Source organism: Drosophila nasuta, chromosome X (genome assembly GCF_023558535.2).
Source record: "Drosophila nasuta strain 15112-1781.00 chromosome X, ASM2355853v1, whole genome shotgun sequence".
NCBI classification, from domain to species: domain Eukaryota; kingdom Metazoa; phylum Arthropoda; class Insecta; order Diptera; family Drosophilidae; genus Drosophila; species Drosophila nasuta.
This window is the reverse complement of record NC_083459.1, coordinates 26,100,567-26,119,415: the sequence shown is the minus strand read 5'-3', so window position 1 is coordinate 26,119,415 and position 18,849 is coordinate 26,100,567. Positions and strand designations below refer to the sequence as shown.

The 18,849-nt window shown below is 37.5% G+C and overlaps 1 protein-coding gene across 1 annotated transcript; it reads right to left on the bottom strand.

Moving 5' to 3' along the window:
* Positions 1-7,662: 7,662 nt before the first annotated feature.
* Positions 7,663-8,822, bottom strand: LOC132796836 (ubiquitin-conjugating enzyme E2 D2). The gene has a single exon (XM_060808153.1). The coding sequence runs from the start codon at positions 8,710-8,712 to the stop codon at positions 7,924-7,926; it is 789 nt and encodes a 262-aa protein (XP_060664136.1). The 5' UTR covers positions 8,713-8,822; the 3' UTR covers positions 7,663-7,923.
* Between the last annotated feature and the right edge of the window lie 10,027 nt (positions 8,823-18,849).

The window sequence follows — 18,849 nt, the reverse complement described above, 5'->3', positions numbered from 1 at the left end:
GATACTAATAATATATGGAATTTTTTTAAAGTAAAACCATATTATAAATTGAATTTTATTCAGTATAATTGAGTGTGTTTGTAGTACAAATATTAGTGCAACTATCGATAGTTAAACTTCTCGTGCTTTTGCAACAGGAAAGTTTTGACGGTAGTCTTAATCGGTTTGAAACTATCGATAGTCTGACGTGTAATATCGATGTTCTCCGACTAATCTGAAGTGGTTAGATATATTTGCCGAATAAAGAAGTGTTCGATACTAATAATATATGGAATTTTTTAAAGGTAAAATTCAATTATAAATTGAACTTTATTCAGTTTAATTGATTGTTTTTGTAATACGAATATTAGTGCAACTATCGATAGTTAAACTACTCATGCTTTTGCGATTACGATTGCCTTATGCAACAGGAAAGTTTTGACGGTAGTCTTAATCGGTTTGAGGGGCTTCTCCGTTGCCAATTAATAAAACTATTTCAGTTGTGTAACAAAGTTTGTCAAGTTCTGCCACATCGTAACGGAGCACCGATCCGACAGTTGGCATAGTTTGATTGTCGACGTTAAGTTTCGGCTTCTTCTTCTTCGTACATGGTGCGACAAAGTCAAATGCACTTTGGCCACGTGTGTGTGTGAGTGTGAGTGCTGCATTTTGCAATATTGCATATTGTGAGACGCACTTAAATTCAATTAAGCTACAAAGGCAGTTACACACAGAAAGAGAGAGGGAGAGAGAGAGAGAGAGCGAGAGAAAGCCGAAGCAGCCATCCAAGGACCACACGCGTCCAAGATGAGGATGAGGATGAGGATGACGACACCGAGGATATGTAGTCCTTACACTTTATGTCGTTGCCCTTCTTCCAGCGCTCATTCATTCATGCACCAATTCGCTCAACCATTCAAACTTGCACTCATTCAATCATAGAGCTGCTCACTCGCTTCACCTCGCCTCGCTCTTTGTTGTTGCTTTTACTTTTGCTGCTGCCGCTGTCGTCACTTGTGTGAAATGAGTGTTTGTGTGTGTGTGTGTGTTTACCAAGCAGCCAGCATATCGAATGCATTTGTGAATAGCATTCACGAATCAACAACAGCTTTGCATCTGCATACCTAGAAAACATAACCTAAAAATTTAATTTTTCGAAACAAAGCCTTTTTGAAATATTTATGAAAACGTGTTTAGTTTGAAGCCGAAAACTTTAGCTTACTTACAATTAGCATTTAATATATACATCTAGTATATACAAATATACATATACATATATGTAAATAAAAAAAAAAATAAATTTTTAAATTATCTGAATACCTAGAAAACATAACCTCAAAATTCAATTTTTTAAAGCAAACCTTTTTCAAATCTTGTTGAAAGCTTGTTTAGTTTGAAGTCGAAAATTTTAGCATATTTAACATTAACATTAGGTTTATACATATATACACATATTTCTATATATATATATATATATATATATATATATATATATATAAATACCCTTTGTTTTGACATCATAATTTTGAGGTTATGTTTAATAGGTATTCAGGTAATTTTTTTTTATATTTTGCTGCATTATTATAGCCGCTACCTATATGGTAGAAGGGTATTATAATTTGTGTGAAATTATATATATATATTTTTTTTTTTGTCTAATTTTTATTTACAATCTGACTTAAAACAATTAATAAATTAAATGATATGAAAGAAAATTTGTTGTATGAGGAAAACGCCTACTTACGTCGGGTCTTAGTTGCTTTGGCTGACAATCTATGGTATATTTTGAATATAGTACTTTACTATTATAACTAAAAGAGCCTTTGGTATATTTTTTGTACTTCTGCGTTATATTAATTCGGTATATTTTGCACTCTATTGTATATTTTGAATGTAGTACTTTATCACTATTCTAACTAAAAGAGCCTTTGGTATATTTTTAGTATTTTTTATACCCGCTACCCATAGGGTAGAAGGGTATTATAACTTTGTGCCGGCAGGAAATGTATGTAACAGGTAGAAAGAGGCATCTCCGACCCTATAAAGTATATATATTCTTGATTAGCGTCAACAGCCGAAACGATATAGCCATGTCCGTCTGTCCGTCTGTCCGTATGAACACCTAGATCTCAGAGACTATAAGAGATAGAGCTATAATTTTTTTTCGACAGCATTTATTATGTTTGCACGCAGATCAAGTTTGTTTCAAATTTTTGCCACGCCCACTTCCGCCCCTGCAAATCAAAAAAAATCGAACAACAAGCGTAATTTTAAAGCTAGAGTTACGAATTTTGATATATACAGTAATAACTATAGTAGTTATGATCCCTGAAAATTTGGTTGCGATCAAATAGAAATTGTCGAAGTTATTAAAGAAATACTTTTGTATGGGCAAAAACGCCTCCTTACTAGGGGTCTTAGTTGCTTTGGCTGACAATCTGGTATATTGTGCCGTCTATGGTATATTTTGAATGCGGTACTATATCGATATACCACATATAGTATTTGGTATATTTTTAGTATTTTTGCAGTATATTTGGTATATTTTGAGAATAATACCGCAAAATATATTGTTTTTATTCAAAATGGGTAGCGGGTATTTCACAGTCGAGCACACTCGACTGTAGCTTTCTACTTGTTATGGTATATTTTGCACTGTATTGTATATTCTGATGCAGAACTATGTATATCAATATATCTAAAATAATATTTGGTATATTTTTTGTACTTCTGCGGTATATTAATTCGGTATATTTTACACTCTATGGTATATTTTGAATGTAGTACTGCATCAATATACCTAAATTAGCGTTGGGTATATTTTTAGTACTTTTGCGGTATATTAATTCGGTATATTTTAAAATAAATACTGCAATGTTTTGCTTTAATTCAAAATGGTTAGCGGGTATTTCACAGTCGAGCATACTCGACTGCAGCTTTCTTCCTTGTTCTACAAAGAATTTAATTAAAATTCCGCTGAGACTATTTTAAGATATTTTAGCAAATGAAAGCGTGTCCCAAATTCGTTTTGTCTTCTCAGGAACCGGAGTCCATTCGGTTTTTTAGTGTTGACAGCGCGCTGCATGTTGAATGGTTGCCAGGATGAGAAAGGAGGAAGGGGAAGGAGAATGCAGCAGGAGGAGGCGAGAAGAAGTTGAAGATGGTAAGTTGGTTATCTGCAGCGAGAGATGGAGCGAATGTCAAACGGGGGGGGAGTGGAGAAGGAGAGGAAGGGGAAAAATGGCATACATTTAGTTGTGATGTGTGTGTGATGGAGGGGGTGGGAAGAGGGCAGAGAGGGTAAAGGGCAAGGCGTAAGGGGGCGTGACAGTCTAATTTCAATTTACACGCTTTGCTTCAATCGAGAGCTCTATTTAAAAATGTTTTGCTAGGTGTGTGTGCGTTGTCCTTTGAAAGGACATAACTTATCGGGCAACCTTTTTAAGTACGAAGCGCTAAAAGGGATCTATTGTGGCAAGACACGAGCTTGTGTATCTTTTGCATCGTAACTGAAGCTGAAGCTGAAGCTGAAGCTGACGATGCTGTCGTCGCCTGGCTATGTACAACTAATTCCATTAAAGCAAGCTCTAAGTTGATTTTCAATTGACTCCTCATTTGTGGAGCAGCAGTAGAGGAAAGGAAAGGAAAGGAAAGGAGAGGGGAGGATGATGATGAGAGCAGCGTCTGCGCTGTCAGCAATCAACATGTTCAATTGAGCATATCCCGGCCGAGCTTGGTCCAGGATACTGCTGCCAGGCCAGGACACCAGGACACTGCTGCGACGCAATGTGATTACCCCGATGCTATTTTGTACACACACGGACCAAGGACCAACCAACCAGCAGCTCCAACGTCAGCGCAAGGACATCATCGTCCTTGTCCAGCAGCAACGGCAGTCGAGTTGCTTTTGCCTTTTACATTTCATTGGATTTTATGCGTTTTACTTTATGCTGATGTTTTTATTATTAAATTTCCTTGAATTTTCATTTACATTTTTTGTGTTTCGCTTCGCTACGTTGTGCTTAAGCCTCGCCCCCCTTACTTCCCACTACTTCTTCTCTTCTATTGCTGTGTGCTGATGACTCCTCTTCATTTTCACACTTTTCATTCAATTTATCGCATTTCGCAAATTGAGTGTCGCTTTCCTTAGATGTTCTCTCACTGCTCCGTTTTGTTTTTTTGTTGTTTTCTATTCTTTTTTTTTTGTGTCCTCATCTACTGCTCTGTCTTCCTCCTCCTCCTCCTCCTCCTCTTTTGCTTGGCTCACATAATTAACCATTTTCAGATCTCCAATTACGATTTCGTTTTCTCACTTTTTCGCCCTTCACAATCGTGTTCTACCTTCGCGTCTTTCTCATTTATATATTCAACAGTCTAATCTACAAACTTTTTTAAATATTTTGAAGACTGAACTTTAGTTATAAGATGAGTATTTGATCTATTTATCATAGTTTAACATTAGCAAGTAGTTATTTTTTTGTAGCATACTTTTTGGGGCACACATAATAATGCTTTACATTTTTTTTCTATCTTCTTTTATTTACAATCTGTCTGTTTTAACAATAAGTAAATTGTATTCTTAATATAGAAATAGCATTTATTAAAATTAGTTATGTTATTAAACTTCTTCTAGAAGCCAACAAAACTAAGCAATTAATAACAAAATTAAAAAATTTTATGAAAAAGAATTAGTCAAATATGAAACGAAATTATAAATGTTGTTCTTTTAACTAAATCGATTCAGTTGTAGTTCAGCAAGAGTGTTTAAAATGGTAATTCAATAATTTCTAATATTCAATTTAGGTTGATAAAAAAACAAACGAAAATATTGTAACTAATTTATTTATCTTAAAAGAAGTGCCAAAGGGTCTATAACTTTTGACTTGTTATTTTGGTTCTACACTTGATTAAATGTTAAATTAAAGATCACAATTGCTCTGAAAATATATCAGTGACAAGCTTTAAACAATGTCGAAACAAAGCATAATATTTCTTCTTTGAAAAGTAGCTTCCGAAACAGCCTCCTCAACTACTGTTCTATACTGTTCTATGTAAATATTTGTAACCTAAATTTTAAAGGTATATATTTATGGAATTGCGCTTCACTTTCGCCGCAAATCGTGTTGAACCTCACTTTTGCTATAAACAAAAGTGGCCATATCTCTCTGCCCTAATTACATGCGGCCTCTTCCCTGACTCCCACCAAATGCCTTCTGCCTTCTGCCTGCCAGCCTTGCCAGAGTTGCCATCATCGCTGCAGTTCAATGTAAATGACCCAAAGGGCGGTTGGTGGGAAAAGTTGAAGGCGGGTTTGTTGTGTGTACTTTGGTATATCGCCAGCTTGGCTCTCAACACCTTCAGCCAAACAACCCATTCGCGTTCCAATTCATTTCCATACCCGGCACCCAAAAGAGCGTAAGGTGTTTCAAGCTAAATGAAAGTGAACAATAAATATAGTATATAATTTATACTGAATAATCTTTGGAGGGGTTTCAAACTAAATGAAAGTGAACAATAAATATAGTATACAATTTATACTGAATAATCTTTGTAGGGGATTCAAACTAAATAAAAATAAAGAATAACAAATAGTGTAGTCAATATAGTATATAAAATATACTGCATAATCGTTATAGGCGAAATAATACCAAAATTTTGACTTACAACAATATTATGAAACTAGGTAAACACAATTGTGGAAGCCACTAAAATATTTGGTTAACAATATGACATTATAACATATGTCTAAAATATGTATTCTAAAATAAATTTTCATTATTTTTTTGCTCATACAATTTACTTATTATCTTTAGATAGATAGATTGTAAATAAAAAAAATATAAAAAAAATTTTTTTTGGTATATTTCATCTATCAAACCATTTCTTAATCCATTTGTCAATATCGATTATATATCGATATCGATATATAAAATTTGGTACATTTTTTGTGACATTTAGCGTTTTAGTCGGTTTCACATTGTTAATTACATTGATGTTTTGTATTTGCCACCTAAAAGCGAACTATATTTTTCTAAAAATTGTGAATTTGAATTATATTTTCGGTATATATTTTTGTATATTTCAGATGCCATTTAAAAGTCAACAACATTTTTCTTAGTATATTTTTGGTATATTTCAGATGCTATTTAAGAGCAATCAATATTTGCCTACAAATTATGGATTTGAATTATATTTTCGGTATATATTTTTGTATATTTCAGATGCCACTTAATAGTAATATTTTTCTACAAATTGTGAATTTTAAGTATATTTTTAGTATATATTTTTGTACATTTCAGATGCCATTTAAACGTGAACAATTTTTTTCTACAAATTGTTAGTCTTTTGGTAATTGCGGTATATTTTTGGTATATTTCAGATGCTATTTAAGAGCGAACTATATTTTTTCTACAAATTGTTGATTCTTAGCATATTTTCGGTATATTTTTGGTATATTTCAGATGCTATTTAAGAGCGAACTATATTTGTCCACAAATGATGGATTTTTAGTACATTTCGGTATATTTTAGGTAGCAAGTGTAGCAGATCACACCTTCTTACTTGTTGTACTTGTATTTTATTGGCTACCGGATACCATCAAGTCGGATACACAAAAGCTTGCCTAGTTGTTTAAGCTGCCCCCGCTGCTGCCGCCATTTTGGCAGCGCCTTATGCACGGCTCACATTTTGGCAGCCTCATGAATATTCATGGACATGAACGCGCGCAAAGGCCTCCTCCCTCCCTCTCTCTCTCTCTCTGCCTCTTGGTCACCTCTTTTGGCCACCTCTCCTGGCTCTTGGCTCTTGGCAACCAGCTATCTGGCGGCGTCAGCAAGCACAGTCTTTTACTTTCCGCCCCGCTATCACATTATAGAAGCCATATTTTTTTTCATTCTTTTATTTTTTTCTTCTTGTTTGGTTTGCGTTTTTTGCGCGCTTACAAATTGTTGACGCCCTGGCGAGGAGACGAAGAAAACCACAAGCCGCAGTCTAGTCAACGAAGCGACTTCTTCTCAACTACTTCGCTGTTATCTTTTTTCTCTCTCTCACTCTCTCTCTCTCTTTCGCTCTTTCTTTTACTCTCTTTTTCTCTTTTACTCCCTTTTTTGCTCTTTCTCTCTCTCTCTATCTCTCTCTCTTTCTTTCTCTCTCTCTTTTACTCTTTCTCTCTCTCTTTTACTCTTTCTCTCTCTCTTTTACTCTTTCTCTCTCTCCCTTTCGCTCTTTCTTTTACTATCTTTTTCTCTTTTACTCTCTTTCTCTCTCTCGCTTTCTCTCTTTCTTTTTCGCTCACATTCCCTTTCTCTTTCTCTCTGTCAACGAAGCGACTTCTTCTCAACTACTTCGCTGTTATCTTTTTTCTCTCTCTCACTCTCTGTCTCTCTTTCTTTCTCTCTCTCTCTCTTTTACTCTCTCTCTCTCTCCCTCCTTTCGCTCTTTCTTTTACTCTCTTTTTCTCTTTTACTCCCTTTTTTGATCTTTTCTCTCTCTCTCTCTCTCTCTTTCTCTCTCTCGCTTTCTCTCTTTCTTTTTCGCTCACATTCCCTTTCTCTTTCTCTCCTCTATCTCTTTCTATCTTCCTCTGTTTGTGTCTCTAACGCTATCTCTATATCTCTCTATCTTTGTCTGTATATCTATATTTCACTCTATCTCTCTCTATCTTTGTCTTTATATCTCTCTTTTTCTCTCTCTCTCTTTCCCTTTATCTCTCTCTTGTCTTATTCTCACTATCTTTTTCTTTCTCTCGTCTATCACGTTCTATCTATCACTGTCTGTATCTCTCACTCTTTATCTCTCTCTCATTCTCTCCTCTCTTACTTTCACTCTCTCGATCTCTCTCTCTCTGTATATATCTATCTCCCTTTCATCATACCTCTTTCTTTTTCTCGTTCTTCGTTTTTTTATTTATTTTTCTCTCTTTCTCCTTTTTCTCTCTGCCTACGCTTATTGGACATTCTCTGTCACCTGCTCCTCGACTGTTGTCTCCCTCTGCCCCTCTTCCGCTTGCTCCTCGACTGTTGTCTCCCTCTGTCCCTCTTCCGCTTGCTCCTCGGCTGTCGTTTCAGTCTGTTCCTCTTCGGCTTGCTGCTCCTGCTCCTGTCCCTGCGCTTGAGGCTGCTTCTCAGCTGCTGCTGCCTTGGGCATCGCATAACGCTTCGTCCAGTGGCGCGCGATCTTGTCGTGCTCCTTGCGATTGAAATTATACTGATTGGCAATGCCCATGACAAGCGGATCCTTGGGATTGCATTCACCGATCAGCACCCAAATCGATAGCAGCACCTTGGCGATATTCATCACCGGCGACCAGCGTTCGTCCAGCACATCCAAACAGATCACACCGCGACTGTTCACATTGCAATGATAGATCCGGGTGACGAACCGGATCTGTGGCGGACGAAATGGATACGAGGCCGGAAAGCGAATGTCCAGCTTAAAGACCCCGCCCTCATACACGGTGCCCACTGGGCCCAAAATCGTGGCACGCCAATGACACAGATCCTCCTTGTGCATTTCGGCACTGCAATTCGGCGGCGGATTCTGTGTGATCTCGTTCAACTCGCGCTTGATCCGCATCTGCGGACCGTTCGGTGGCGCCATCTTTGGCTCATCTGTTGCACCACTCGGACGTGGACTTATCGATGTTAATCCATGCTGCTGTTGCTGCTGTTGATTGCTGGTGCTCGGTTCATCTCCAGTTACAGCTTCGGTGTGCTCCTCCTGCTGCGTTGACATGGCTGAACAACGCTTTAATTTAGAAAAATGTTCAATCGCAAATTTACATCAAATGGGGGCAAACAAAAAATGAACACTCAAATATTTCACACACTCAATTCGACTTCAAAGCATTTCTGATGTGAGACGCCAATGTTTCTAGAGTACCTGAACGAACTACTATAATCTCAAGACTTTAAAGTCATTAGCTACTGTGACAACCCTGAAAATGCAACATAACCTCAAAAGCAGCTAAGAAAAGTTGTGATAATTAAATTTTTACTGCTTTAAATACATTTTTTCTCTAAAATTTACGGAATCTATAGAAAACTAAGAAATTTTTTTCATATTTACACATTTATAAGACACCTTTCTATTTCTTAATTGATTTCTCTGAAATTTGAGATAACTAAGAGATATTAGTTTCCAAATAATAACTTGACAATTTCTTAACTATCTTCTTTCAAATTTGTAGAACACTTTCGAAACTCGTTCAAAGAGTATCCCATAATTGTGATAGGGAAAACTCTGCATTAGTTGTAGCCACAAAACTTGCAACTATTTGAGGCAAAAGTCGCTTACATTTGATGGCTGTGTCAAGGCACTTGAGGCCAGACTTTAAGTGAAAAGCAATTTTCTGCTGACAATGCCATCAAACTGGGCGGCTCCCCCCTTCCCCGAAGAAGGCGATGTTGGGAGGGGGGGTTGGGGTTACGAAAGGGGGTGGTACGCCCATTCGATGTATCGCCAAACGACAACGACGATGAGGACGACAACGCTTGCTTAAACAAGTCAAACGTTAATGAACTTAAAGAAATTAATTAAAGTGCCACACACTATCACAAGCAGAGCGAAAGAGAGAGAAAGATACATAGCTAGAGATGAGGACAAGTCAGACGCATATGTGTCTCAGTATGTGCGTGTGTGTGTGTGTGTGTGTGTACGACGCCTTTATTGAAAACGACATCCGGTTCGGCCATCAAGCGACGTCATTGGCCGCTGGGTCGGTCGCTTGTAGCAAAGTAAATGCAATAAAAGCAACACCCAAAAGGGATTCCGAGCAGGAGCAGACTGTCAGTCAGGTGGCCAGCAAGGCCAAGGTGTGCACATGTGGGCGTGCCAACACACCAGCTAACATCGCCAACTAGCAGTTACTCTGCTTTTGGTATTATTATGCAATATATTAGTGTATTTACATCTCGCTAGTATATTTATTAGTTTGGTCAAAGTTCGCTAGTTTTGACGCTTGGTATATTTTTGTGTATACCAGCCAGCTGTAGAAAATGCGTTCACACTGACTCCACAAGTGAAATTAACGAGCCGATTCGGCGCATTGTTGCTAATCAACATAATGTAACTCCATATGTAGATCACGGTAAAGCACATACATAACTACCAATTGGCCGCCTTCGAATTAAACACATTCAAATTCAGCATTAGTCGACACATCTGCATATGTACAAAAAAAACGTTGATGTGCTTTCTTAAAAGCAGCTGACTTACCAATGCATATACATACATACATAGGTGCAAATGCAAATACACTGAGGAGCAAAAGGTCAATTGTATGGTACTGATTCTAACACACAGGCATAGAAATATTTCACAAATCGCTAATTTTCTTGCAATTGAAAACGTATTTATTATTATTGTTTTGCTTACTACTCCGATAATTGTATCGATGTTGTATATCGTTTTACCACCACATGTGGTCTACCAAGTTATCGAACACTGCGAAATGGCAGCTGTGTTACACTTGTTCGCTTAGTGAATATGCCGCAGCAAGAGGCGTGGTGCGCATGTTAAATATTGTGGGCCCATTTGTTGCCAATGTGCCGGCTTGCAGAGCATGAACATTGCTGCACGATATTGCGCAAAATTAACAAATGAGTCGCGGCAGTGATGCGTCCTGTTGTCCTGTTGTTCGTACGTACACGAAACACTTCGCAATCCAAGAGCCTGGTGGCCGTTTGCGTGTCAAACGGTTTCTGCACTCTCAGCTTTTATTGAATTCCATTACAGTCTCATGTCAGTCAACCGAGAGAGAGAGAGGGAGAGAGAGAGAGAGAGAGCGACGTTCGGTAACGTCATCATAAAAGAACGCCTGCACTGCCCACTCAGCCACCCAACCTCAACCCCGCCCACGCCAACGTCCAGTCAGCATCCTTAACACCCCCCGCCCACACATCGGATTGTTTGTCCTGTACAGTGCCAGAATGACCAAAATAATGAAAAGACATTGGAAGAGCGCCAGTGCCTGATATTGACGTTGTTATCATTAATGGAAAATTGTTTTAGATGTTGCAGCTATTAAAACGTCCATCCGGCTAGTCAAGCCAATTGCTATAGCACTTGTCGCTGCATCCATAAAATTTAAATTTCAATAAGTTGCTCGCGCAATCGATAGCGACTGAAATGTGTTATCGAAAATATCGCAATCAACTTGACAGCCGATAGGTCATTGTACCATTCGCATAAATTAACTCCCCAATTGGCAACGAGCAGATAAAAGTAATAATGTTAAAATATTCAAATTTTTTTTATAAAATATGTATTACAAAAATAATGCAATAAATTCATTATATTGCAGTAGTGGACAAGGCAGGCAACATATAAATGGGCAGCACTGCGTTCTGCTAGATCGTTGGCAACACTGCGTTCTGCTAGATCGTTGGCAAAACTGCGCTCTGCTCGATCGTTGGCAACACTGTATTCTGCTAGATCGTTGGCAACATTTGCATTATTCAAAATTGTGCTTCGTTCGCGATTCGACAGCGTTTTTTTTTTTTTTTTTATAGTGATTAGTTTTGCTTGTGAAAAGTGTATGCGCAAATTGCCATGTGAATAAATAATAAAAGCAAAGTGAAGTGATGTGAAAGATCTAATTTGCCAAGGCAAGTTGATAATTTCGTAGTGCGTGTGTTTTGCTCTAAACTGAGCTCGGGCCTGTCCAACAAAATGGAGGAGCAGCGTCTGCAGCTGACAGCAGCGCCCAGTTTTGCTGCTGCTGCTTCTCTGCTTACTGTGTTCGGTTTGACAAAATTTCTAGCTTTCTCTGCCTCTGCTTAGTCAGCATGCGGGCTGCACCCAAAAATCAGATCCAGTCGGTGATAATGCCAGCAGTAGAGTCTCTCTGGCTGTCTCTCTCTCTCTCTGGCTAGTGGGGTGGGGGGTTACTCTGACAAAAGCCCAGACAAAAGATGCTTATCGCATTTTGCTTTGTGGCGTCTTTCCTTTCTTTGCCTTTGCCTTTGCCGCCTGTTTTGCCTGCTGCTGTTGCTGCCGTTTGCTGATTCGGATCTATGAAAAGTATGTACTTACTACTATTATCACTGCTATTACTACTAATATTTGTGCACGATGAGAACTGATGCCAAATTGGAATTTGCATTCAATAATTAAACAAATTTTTTTCGCTCTCTTGCAGCTGTGCTGATTGGGTGAGTACATGCAAACTCCTTTGTTAGTACTATTTCAAGTGCTACTACTATTTAAAGAGCTACTACTATTTTGTTTTGAAGTTTGTGCTAAGCAAATTGATACGATTTCATCATAATTAAGTGTGTGTGTGGTTATGTGTATGCAAAACAACAATAACGTAATTAATTGGACTGGCTTAAGACAATCAAATGCCAATTAACAAATCGCAGCCTAATTTTCCGACTGCCAAATTGCGGAGAACATAGAAATGCCAGTGTTGCCCACTTGGCAATTTTCTAGCTACATTTTACAGCTAATGAATATTTGTTTTGCAAAAATGAAGCCATTTTTTTTTTTTTTGCTTTTTTTTATATTTTGACTTATATTTTTGGGAAATGAGAATTCAATTGCGCACAAAAGCGGCAAAAGGCAAAAGCAAAAGTTAATTTCGTCAACTAAACCGAGAGAAATGTTGTTGTACGGCTTCACAGTCAATCTTATACACAAAAAGCTGCAACTGCAGGAGGCATAACTCGAGAATGGCAGAGGGTGATGCGGGGAGGGGGAAGGGGACTCAATTAATTTAAGGGATTTCACAAAACTAACACTGGCATTTTGTGCAGCGACTCCTGGCTTTAGCTTTAGCTTTAGGTTTAGCTTCAGCTTTTGGCTTTGGCTTTGCCATTTTGGCATTTGGCGGTCTTCGCACACAGATTTTCGGCCCGAGACCGAAAATTTAATTAAACTACACAATTTGCCAGCCAAAAACGGAGCCAGAGAGAGCGAGAGAGAGCGAGTTGCAGCTACCAACTATACTTTATACAATATCTACATATATATAGCTTCAGTCTTAACTTTGCTTCGCTGCCTCTGTATGTGTGTGTGTGTGTTCTGGCATCTAAATATTATTTTACACGACGCTTTAACTGCAACTTTTGCATGCCTCATAATAATCATAATAATGCCACGAGCAACAACTGTTTCATTAAAAGAAAAATAAACCAGGCAAAAGATCCTCCTCTTACAGTTGTGCAACACTTAGTCGACGGGGGCCACGAGGAAATGCAACGCCAGAATGGTGGGGTAAGAACGCGGAGGTGGAAGAGGTGGGGGAGGAAGGAGGAGAAGCGTATGTTGTTTTATGCGTATGATATTTTGCCAAGCAAAAGTTATAAGGCAAAAGAAGCGAACAAGAAAAAGGATAATTTCTTTTCATTCCCCTCCTTTTTGCGTTTTATACCCGGCACATCAAATAAGATCTAAAAGGGCATGCTCATTCAATGTGCAACTAATTTAAATGCTAAGTCACATTTTTATAATAACAGCCTACAAATGATTATTAAAGTGGTTCCCAGTTGTCTATGTTCATTAAAATAGCAGTAACGGTTGTTCTATTTTTTTTTTTTTTGTATATTCCTATTTGTTAATTGATCATTGCTTTTACTTAGAGATAAGAAATAGGCTAAAACCACGTTAGATTTCCTTTTTTTTTTTGCACAATGTTTTGGCTATTCAATGAAATAGCAGTTTTTGATTTGTAGGTAAAATGTTTACCTTATTAAAAATGAAATATGTTAAAGATTCGAATGTCAGAGAGAAGCTATAATCATCATATATAGAGAAGCTATAGTAGATAGATTTCGGTTAATGAAAATCTCTTTTGCATTTACCTGGTATTTTAAAGTCGAGCTGGCAGAAGTAACTGTAGCTTTCATACTTGTGCTTATTGTTGTTGTTGTTGTTGTTTCCATCGCTTGGGGGCGTAAGAGGCGGGGGCGTGAACGGGATACGAGACTTGCTCTTTTAGTTAAATGTTTGAAAAGAAAAATTAAAAACTTTTTACAACAGCATGCGCTCGCGAGGGCTGCTTCATCTTCATAATATGCTGTTGCTGTTGTTGTTGCTGTTGTTGTTGCTGTTGTTGTTGCTGTTGTTGTTGCTGTTGTTGTTGTTGGTGGTGTTGGTGTTGCTGCTGATGCTACTGTTTGCTGCCACACTGCTGTTGCAAGCAAGCGAGGCAAGTGCAAGTGAAAGAAGTTAAGCGGCCAAGCCAAGCGCCAAGCTCTAGACCAAGCCCAAAGATTACGTCGCAAGTTGCGTTGCAGGGCAAAAACAGCAAAAAAAAAAAAAAAAAAAAAAAAAAAACAGCAACACCAAAGACATGTTCCACATGCGGTTTAATCTTGACGAAAAACAGCCCGTGGCCCGTCGCTTGCCACTCTGCCACAGCTGGTGGCATGCCACCACATCACACTCTTGCAGGTGCACATAAGCCAGATAAGTGCGCTTAATGTTGTATTTAACATCACAAACAATTTCAGCTAAATATCGTTTTGCAGCTGACAGTAAAGATTCACTTTTATTGATGCTTGATTCCATTTTTATTTATTTCTTTTATTTTTATAGTTTCTTTTTTCTTAATAATATTTGAATTTTGAAGCAACTCGCCCAAAAAGTATGCTAAATTATTTATTTATTAATTTTTTTTTTTAGAACTTTTTTACATTAAATTATTAATCGATTTATCGAATTCCTAATGCTATAAATTATAGATCATTTTTTTTGCATTCTTGGGACTTTTGCATTGACGGATGTTTTACTTATGTGATTATTGTCATATTCATGATGGTGATAAAAATATGATTTTTTTTTTATTTTTCTATGTGCATTCTTTCTTCTATAATTTGTTGAAAGTCCATTGAAAATTAATTGTAGAAGTTATGTAAGAAATACTTTTGTATGAAAAAAAAAACTTTTACTACAATCGGGCTGACAATCTGGTATATTTTTGACTCAATATCGATATACCAAATATAGTCTTCGGTATATTTAAGTATTTTATGGTATATGCGTAGGATATGATTTTTTGTATGGAGAAAAACATTAACTGCAATCGGGCTGACAATCTGGTATATTTTGTACTTTATAGTATAATTGTACTACACACAATATCGATATACCAAATATAGTCTTCGGTATATTTAAGTATTTTATGGTATATTTGCAGAATATGATTTTTCGTATGGAAAAAAACATTAACTGCAAACGGGTTGACAATCTGGTATATTTTTGACTCTATAGTATATTTGTACTACACACAATATCGATATACCAAATGTAGTCTTCGGTATATTTAAGTATTTTATGGTATATGTGTAGAATATGATTTTATTGAACAAGCGGTTACGGGTATATCACAGTCGAGCACACTCAAGTGTAGTTTTCTTACTTGTTTTTAAGCTAAAGCATTGATATTCTTTTACAAATTATGTGATTTTCAAGATGTTATTAAGTTTATTAAGAATATTTTAATATTCTTTAAGCAAAGCTTTTAGTTTTTTTTTTCATTAATTGAATCTATTTTTACAATTTGGCCGCTTTGCTAATTGAGCTGTTTCTACTTCTTGTCTGCTGGCATTTCAAGCAAAGTTTTCGACACGAATTGAACAAAATAGTTCGAAATATTGGCGAATGCTTCGAATGATTTATTTATGTGCGCATTAATCTCGCTTCCTTTCGCCCCCTCTCTTTGTTTAGGGCTGCTTTAAGTAGCGCCTTTCTCTCTTTTTTTTTTTTGTTGGTTGCCAACACCTTGCCAACATCTGCGGTGATGAGCGCCAAGTGGGGGAAAGGGACGCGACTAAATGGGGAAAAAACAAGAAAAATTAGAAGAAAACAAAGGAAACGCAAGAAAGAAAGTAAACTTGTAGCAAGTTTTCTTTTTCTTTCCCGTTCCTTCTTCTTTCTTTTTTTTTTTAACATTTTTAGTCAGCTGCGTTGGCTGTTGGCTGAGTTGACTGCCATGTCTTGTTCTTGTCTCGGCATGTGTACACACGCCATCCAGAGATCCGGAGATGCGCTCGTTGTCAATCCCTTCTTCCTCCTCCCCTCTTCCCCTTCCCCTTCAACTGTTCTCAGCTCATGCTGCAGTGTCTCCTCTCGCTTCGCTCGTAACTTTTGCTGGTGCGGCGACATCTGCCAATGTTTTGAACATTGCAATACACACAAACAGCGAGAGAGAGTGAGAGAGACTGAGAGAGGGAGCAGCATCAACAGTCAGGAGTGGGGGGGAGCGTCTTGAAGATGCGGTGCGGGGACATGTGAGCCAAAGTGTCTTTGCCGAGTGTGTCGCACACACGCGCAAAAGGACAAACTCCTTGGTAAAATAATGAAAAAGTAACTGAAAGTCGTATTTGTATTTATACCTGGCACACAAAATCAATCAAAGGGTATTACAAATTGTTGATAGATGGTAGAGGGAAGCTCATAACTCGTAAGTTCCTTATTTTTAAATATAATTTAAAATATAAAGTATGACTTTATTTAAACAATTTTTTATATAGCAGACTTATTAAATTTTAATGAACTTTATGACAGAAAAACATTCATCAAGATTAAAGATTCGTTGTAATGATCACCTACATAGCACTTGGAGCTATCAAATTTGTTTAGAATACACATTAAAATACTACTTATACTAGGTTTAAGTTTTTTTTTTAATGAAAAAGAAACTATTTGAAATATAGTAAAAGGAACAAACATTCTGTACTACTTTGGTCACACTGAATATGTTGAACGGGTTTCTAGATGTTTTTTGAAAAATTAACAATTTGAAAGATAGTAAAAGTTAAATTATATGTACCTCTGGTCACACTGAATATGTTGAACGCGTATCTAGGCGTTGAGCACGCTCGTCTCTAGCTTTCAAACATGTTTCCCTTCACTCTATGGTGACGCTGCCAGCTTCTCCGGCCCCGGCCCCGACTCCGACTTCAGGTTGAGCTTCAGCTACAGCAGGAGCAGGAGCAGCAACAACGTTACGCTTGCCGTGTGCTCAAAGTCGAACTCTTCCATCACGATGTTGTGGAGGAACCGAGAACGGGACGAAAGTCGAAGGCAGCCTGTGGAAATTGGTGCGAGTAATTGGTTTGTTAGAACAAAACTTATTGCAAGGCAAATGGCATGCCACGCCCCTTTCCCCGCAGTGTCTCCTCCTCCTTCTCCTTCTCGTTCTCGTTCTCGTTCCCCATTCAGCAGCTGGACATGGGCAAAGTTTTGCCGAAAGAGAAGCTCACCTGAGGAGCGCAGTGAAGAGAAGTGAAGGGAAGGGAAGGGAAGGCAACAACCTAATAATAATCTGCATGTGCATGCCAGCCGACAAACTTAAAAGCATGTCACAGAGTTTTCAGCTTACAGATTTCGATGCTGCACAACTTTCCAAACACACACACACACACACACACCAACACACATTTACATTGAATGTGAATGGATTTTTGGCTTGGACGGACCTTGACTTGGGCGAGGCAAACACACACACACATACACACACAAAGACACACTTAGTCGAAGAGATACACGTGTAGCATGTCAGTGACATGTAGAGAAGCTTCTTCTCGCTCGCCAAACTCTTGCGATTCAGTTTGCCAGTCCAGGCACAAAGGTTAAAAAGCAATTTTTCGAAATGTCAGCGCACAAAATTTCATTACAAAATTTTTATTTGCCTTTTGCGTTTCTGCGCACTTTTGTATCTGTGTGTGTGTCGGTGTGTGTGTGAGTCGGTATGTGTGTGTGGCAGCCATTGTTGTTAGTCTTGTGCGCTGTGTGACCAGTGAACAATAACAACAATGATCAGCTTCAAGCATAAAGCAACACAACTGGTTGTCTTGTCGTTATTATGCTTAGCCCAAATTTCTATTTCCGTTTCTACTTTGCTCAACTTTTTTTGCTGCTTCCTCTTGTTCCAGCTCTCTCACTCTTTTCTCTGTGTGTGTGTGTGTGTGTGTGTTCGATACCGATAAACGTCAGTTGGCAACATTGTTGTTAAACGTTCAGTTGTGCAGCAATTGCAATTGAAATCAACACACACGAAAGTGCTTGTGTCAAAAGCAATTAATAAACAATCATGTTGCCAGATCTCTTAGCCAGTATTTACAGCTAAATGACTGGCTAAAAGCAAAGCCAACTTCCTCGAAAACTGATTATCACAAATAGTTGCATCTCTTGCCAATATTCTTTCGATATTTTCTTGTTACTTCATAATTTGAGTGGCTGAAAGGAATAGTTATCATTGCTTACTTAAAAGAATTTAACTATCTTGATGAAATTCATAACCATCAATACATAATAATTCCGGTCTCTAGTTTTCATTGTCATCACTAAGCGATTTAATTAGAGATGTGATTGAATATCGCTAATAAGTTGGATAAACAGCCTATCGATATGTTTGCCTAGCCGAATCGCTTAAAGTACTTTTTAATATACTTTCTTAACTTGATGAAATTAAAAAATATAAATTTAAAATCATTATCACAACATTTATTTTGAAATAATATTGTCATCACTAAGCGATTTAATTAGAGATGTGATTGAATATCGCTAATAAGTTCGATAAACAGCCTATCGATATGTTTGCACAGCAACAGCGCTTACTATAGTTTTTAATAGACTTCCATATCTTGATGAAATTAAAAAATATCAATTTATAATCATTATCACAACATTTTTGAAATAATATTGTCATCACTAAGGGATTTAATTAGAGATGAGAGGAATATCTGCACGAATTCAATATCACTAAAAAGTTAATTTGTGACTTCGATAAACAGACTATCGATACTTTTCAATAGACTCGTTTAATATTTAATTCCTATTTTGTGGTTTTGCGCCAAATGAAAAGTCTGCTCAATTGCACACATTAGCACAATTTATGGAGCATTTGACGAATAGTCATATTTC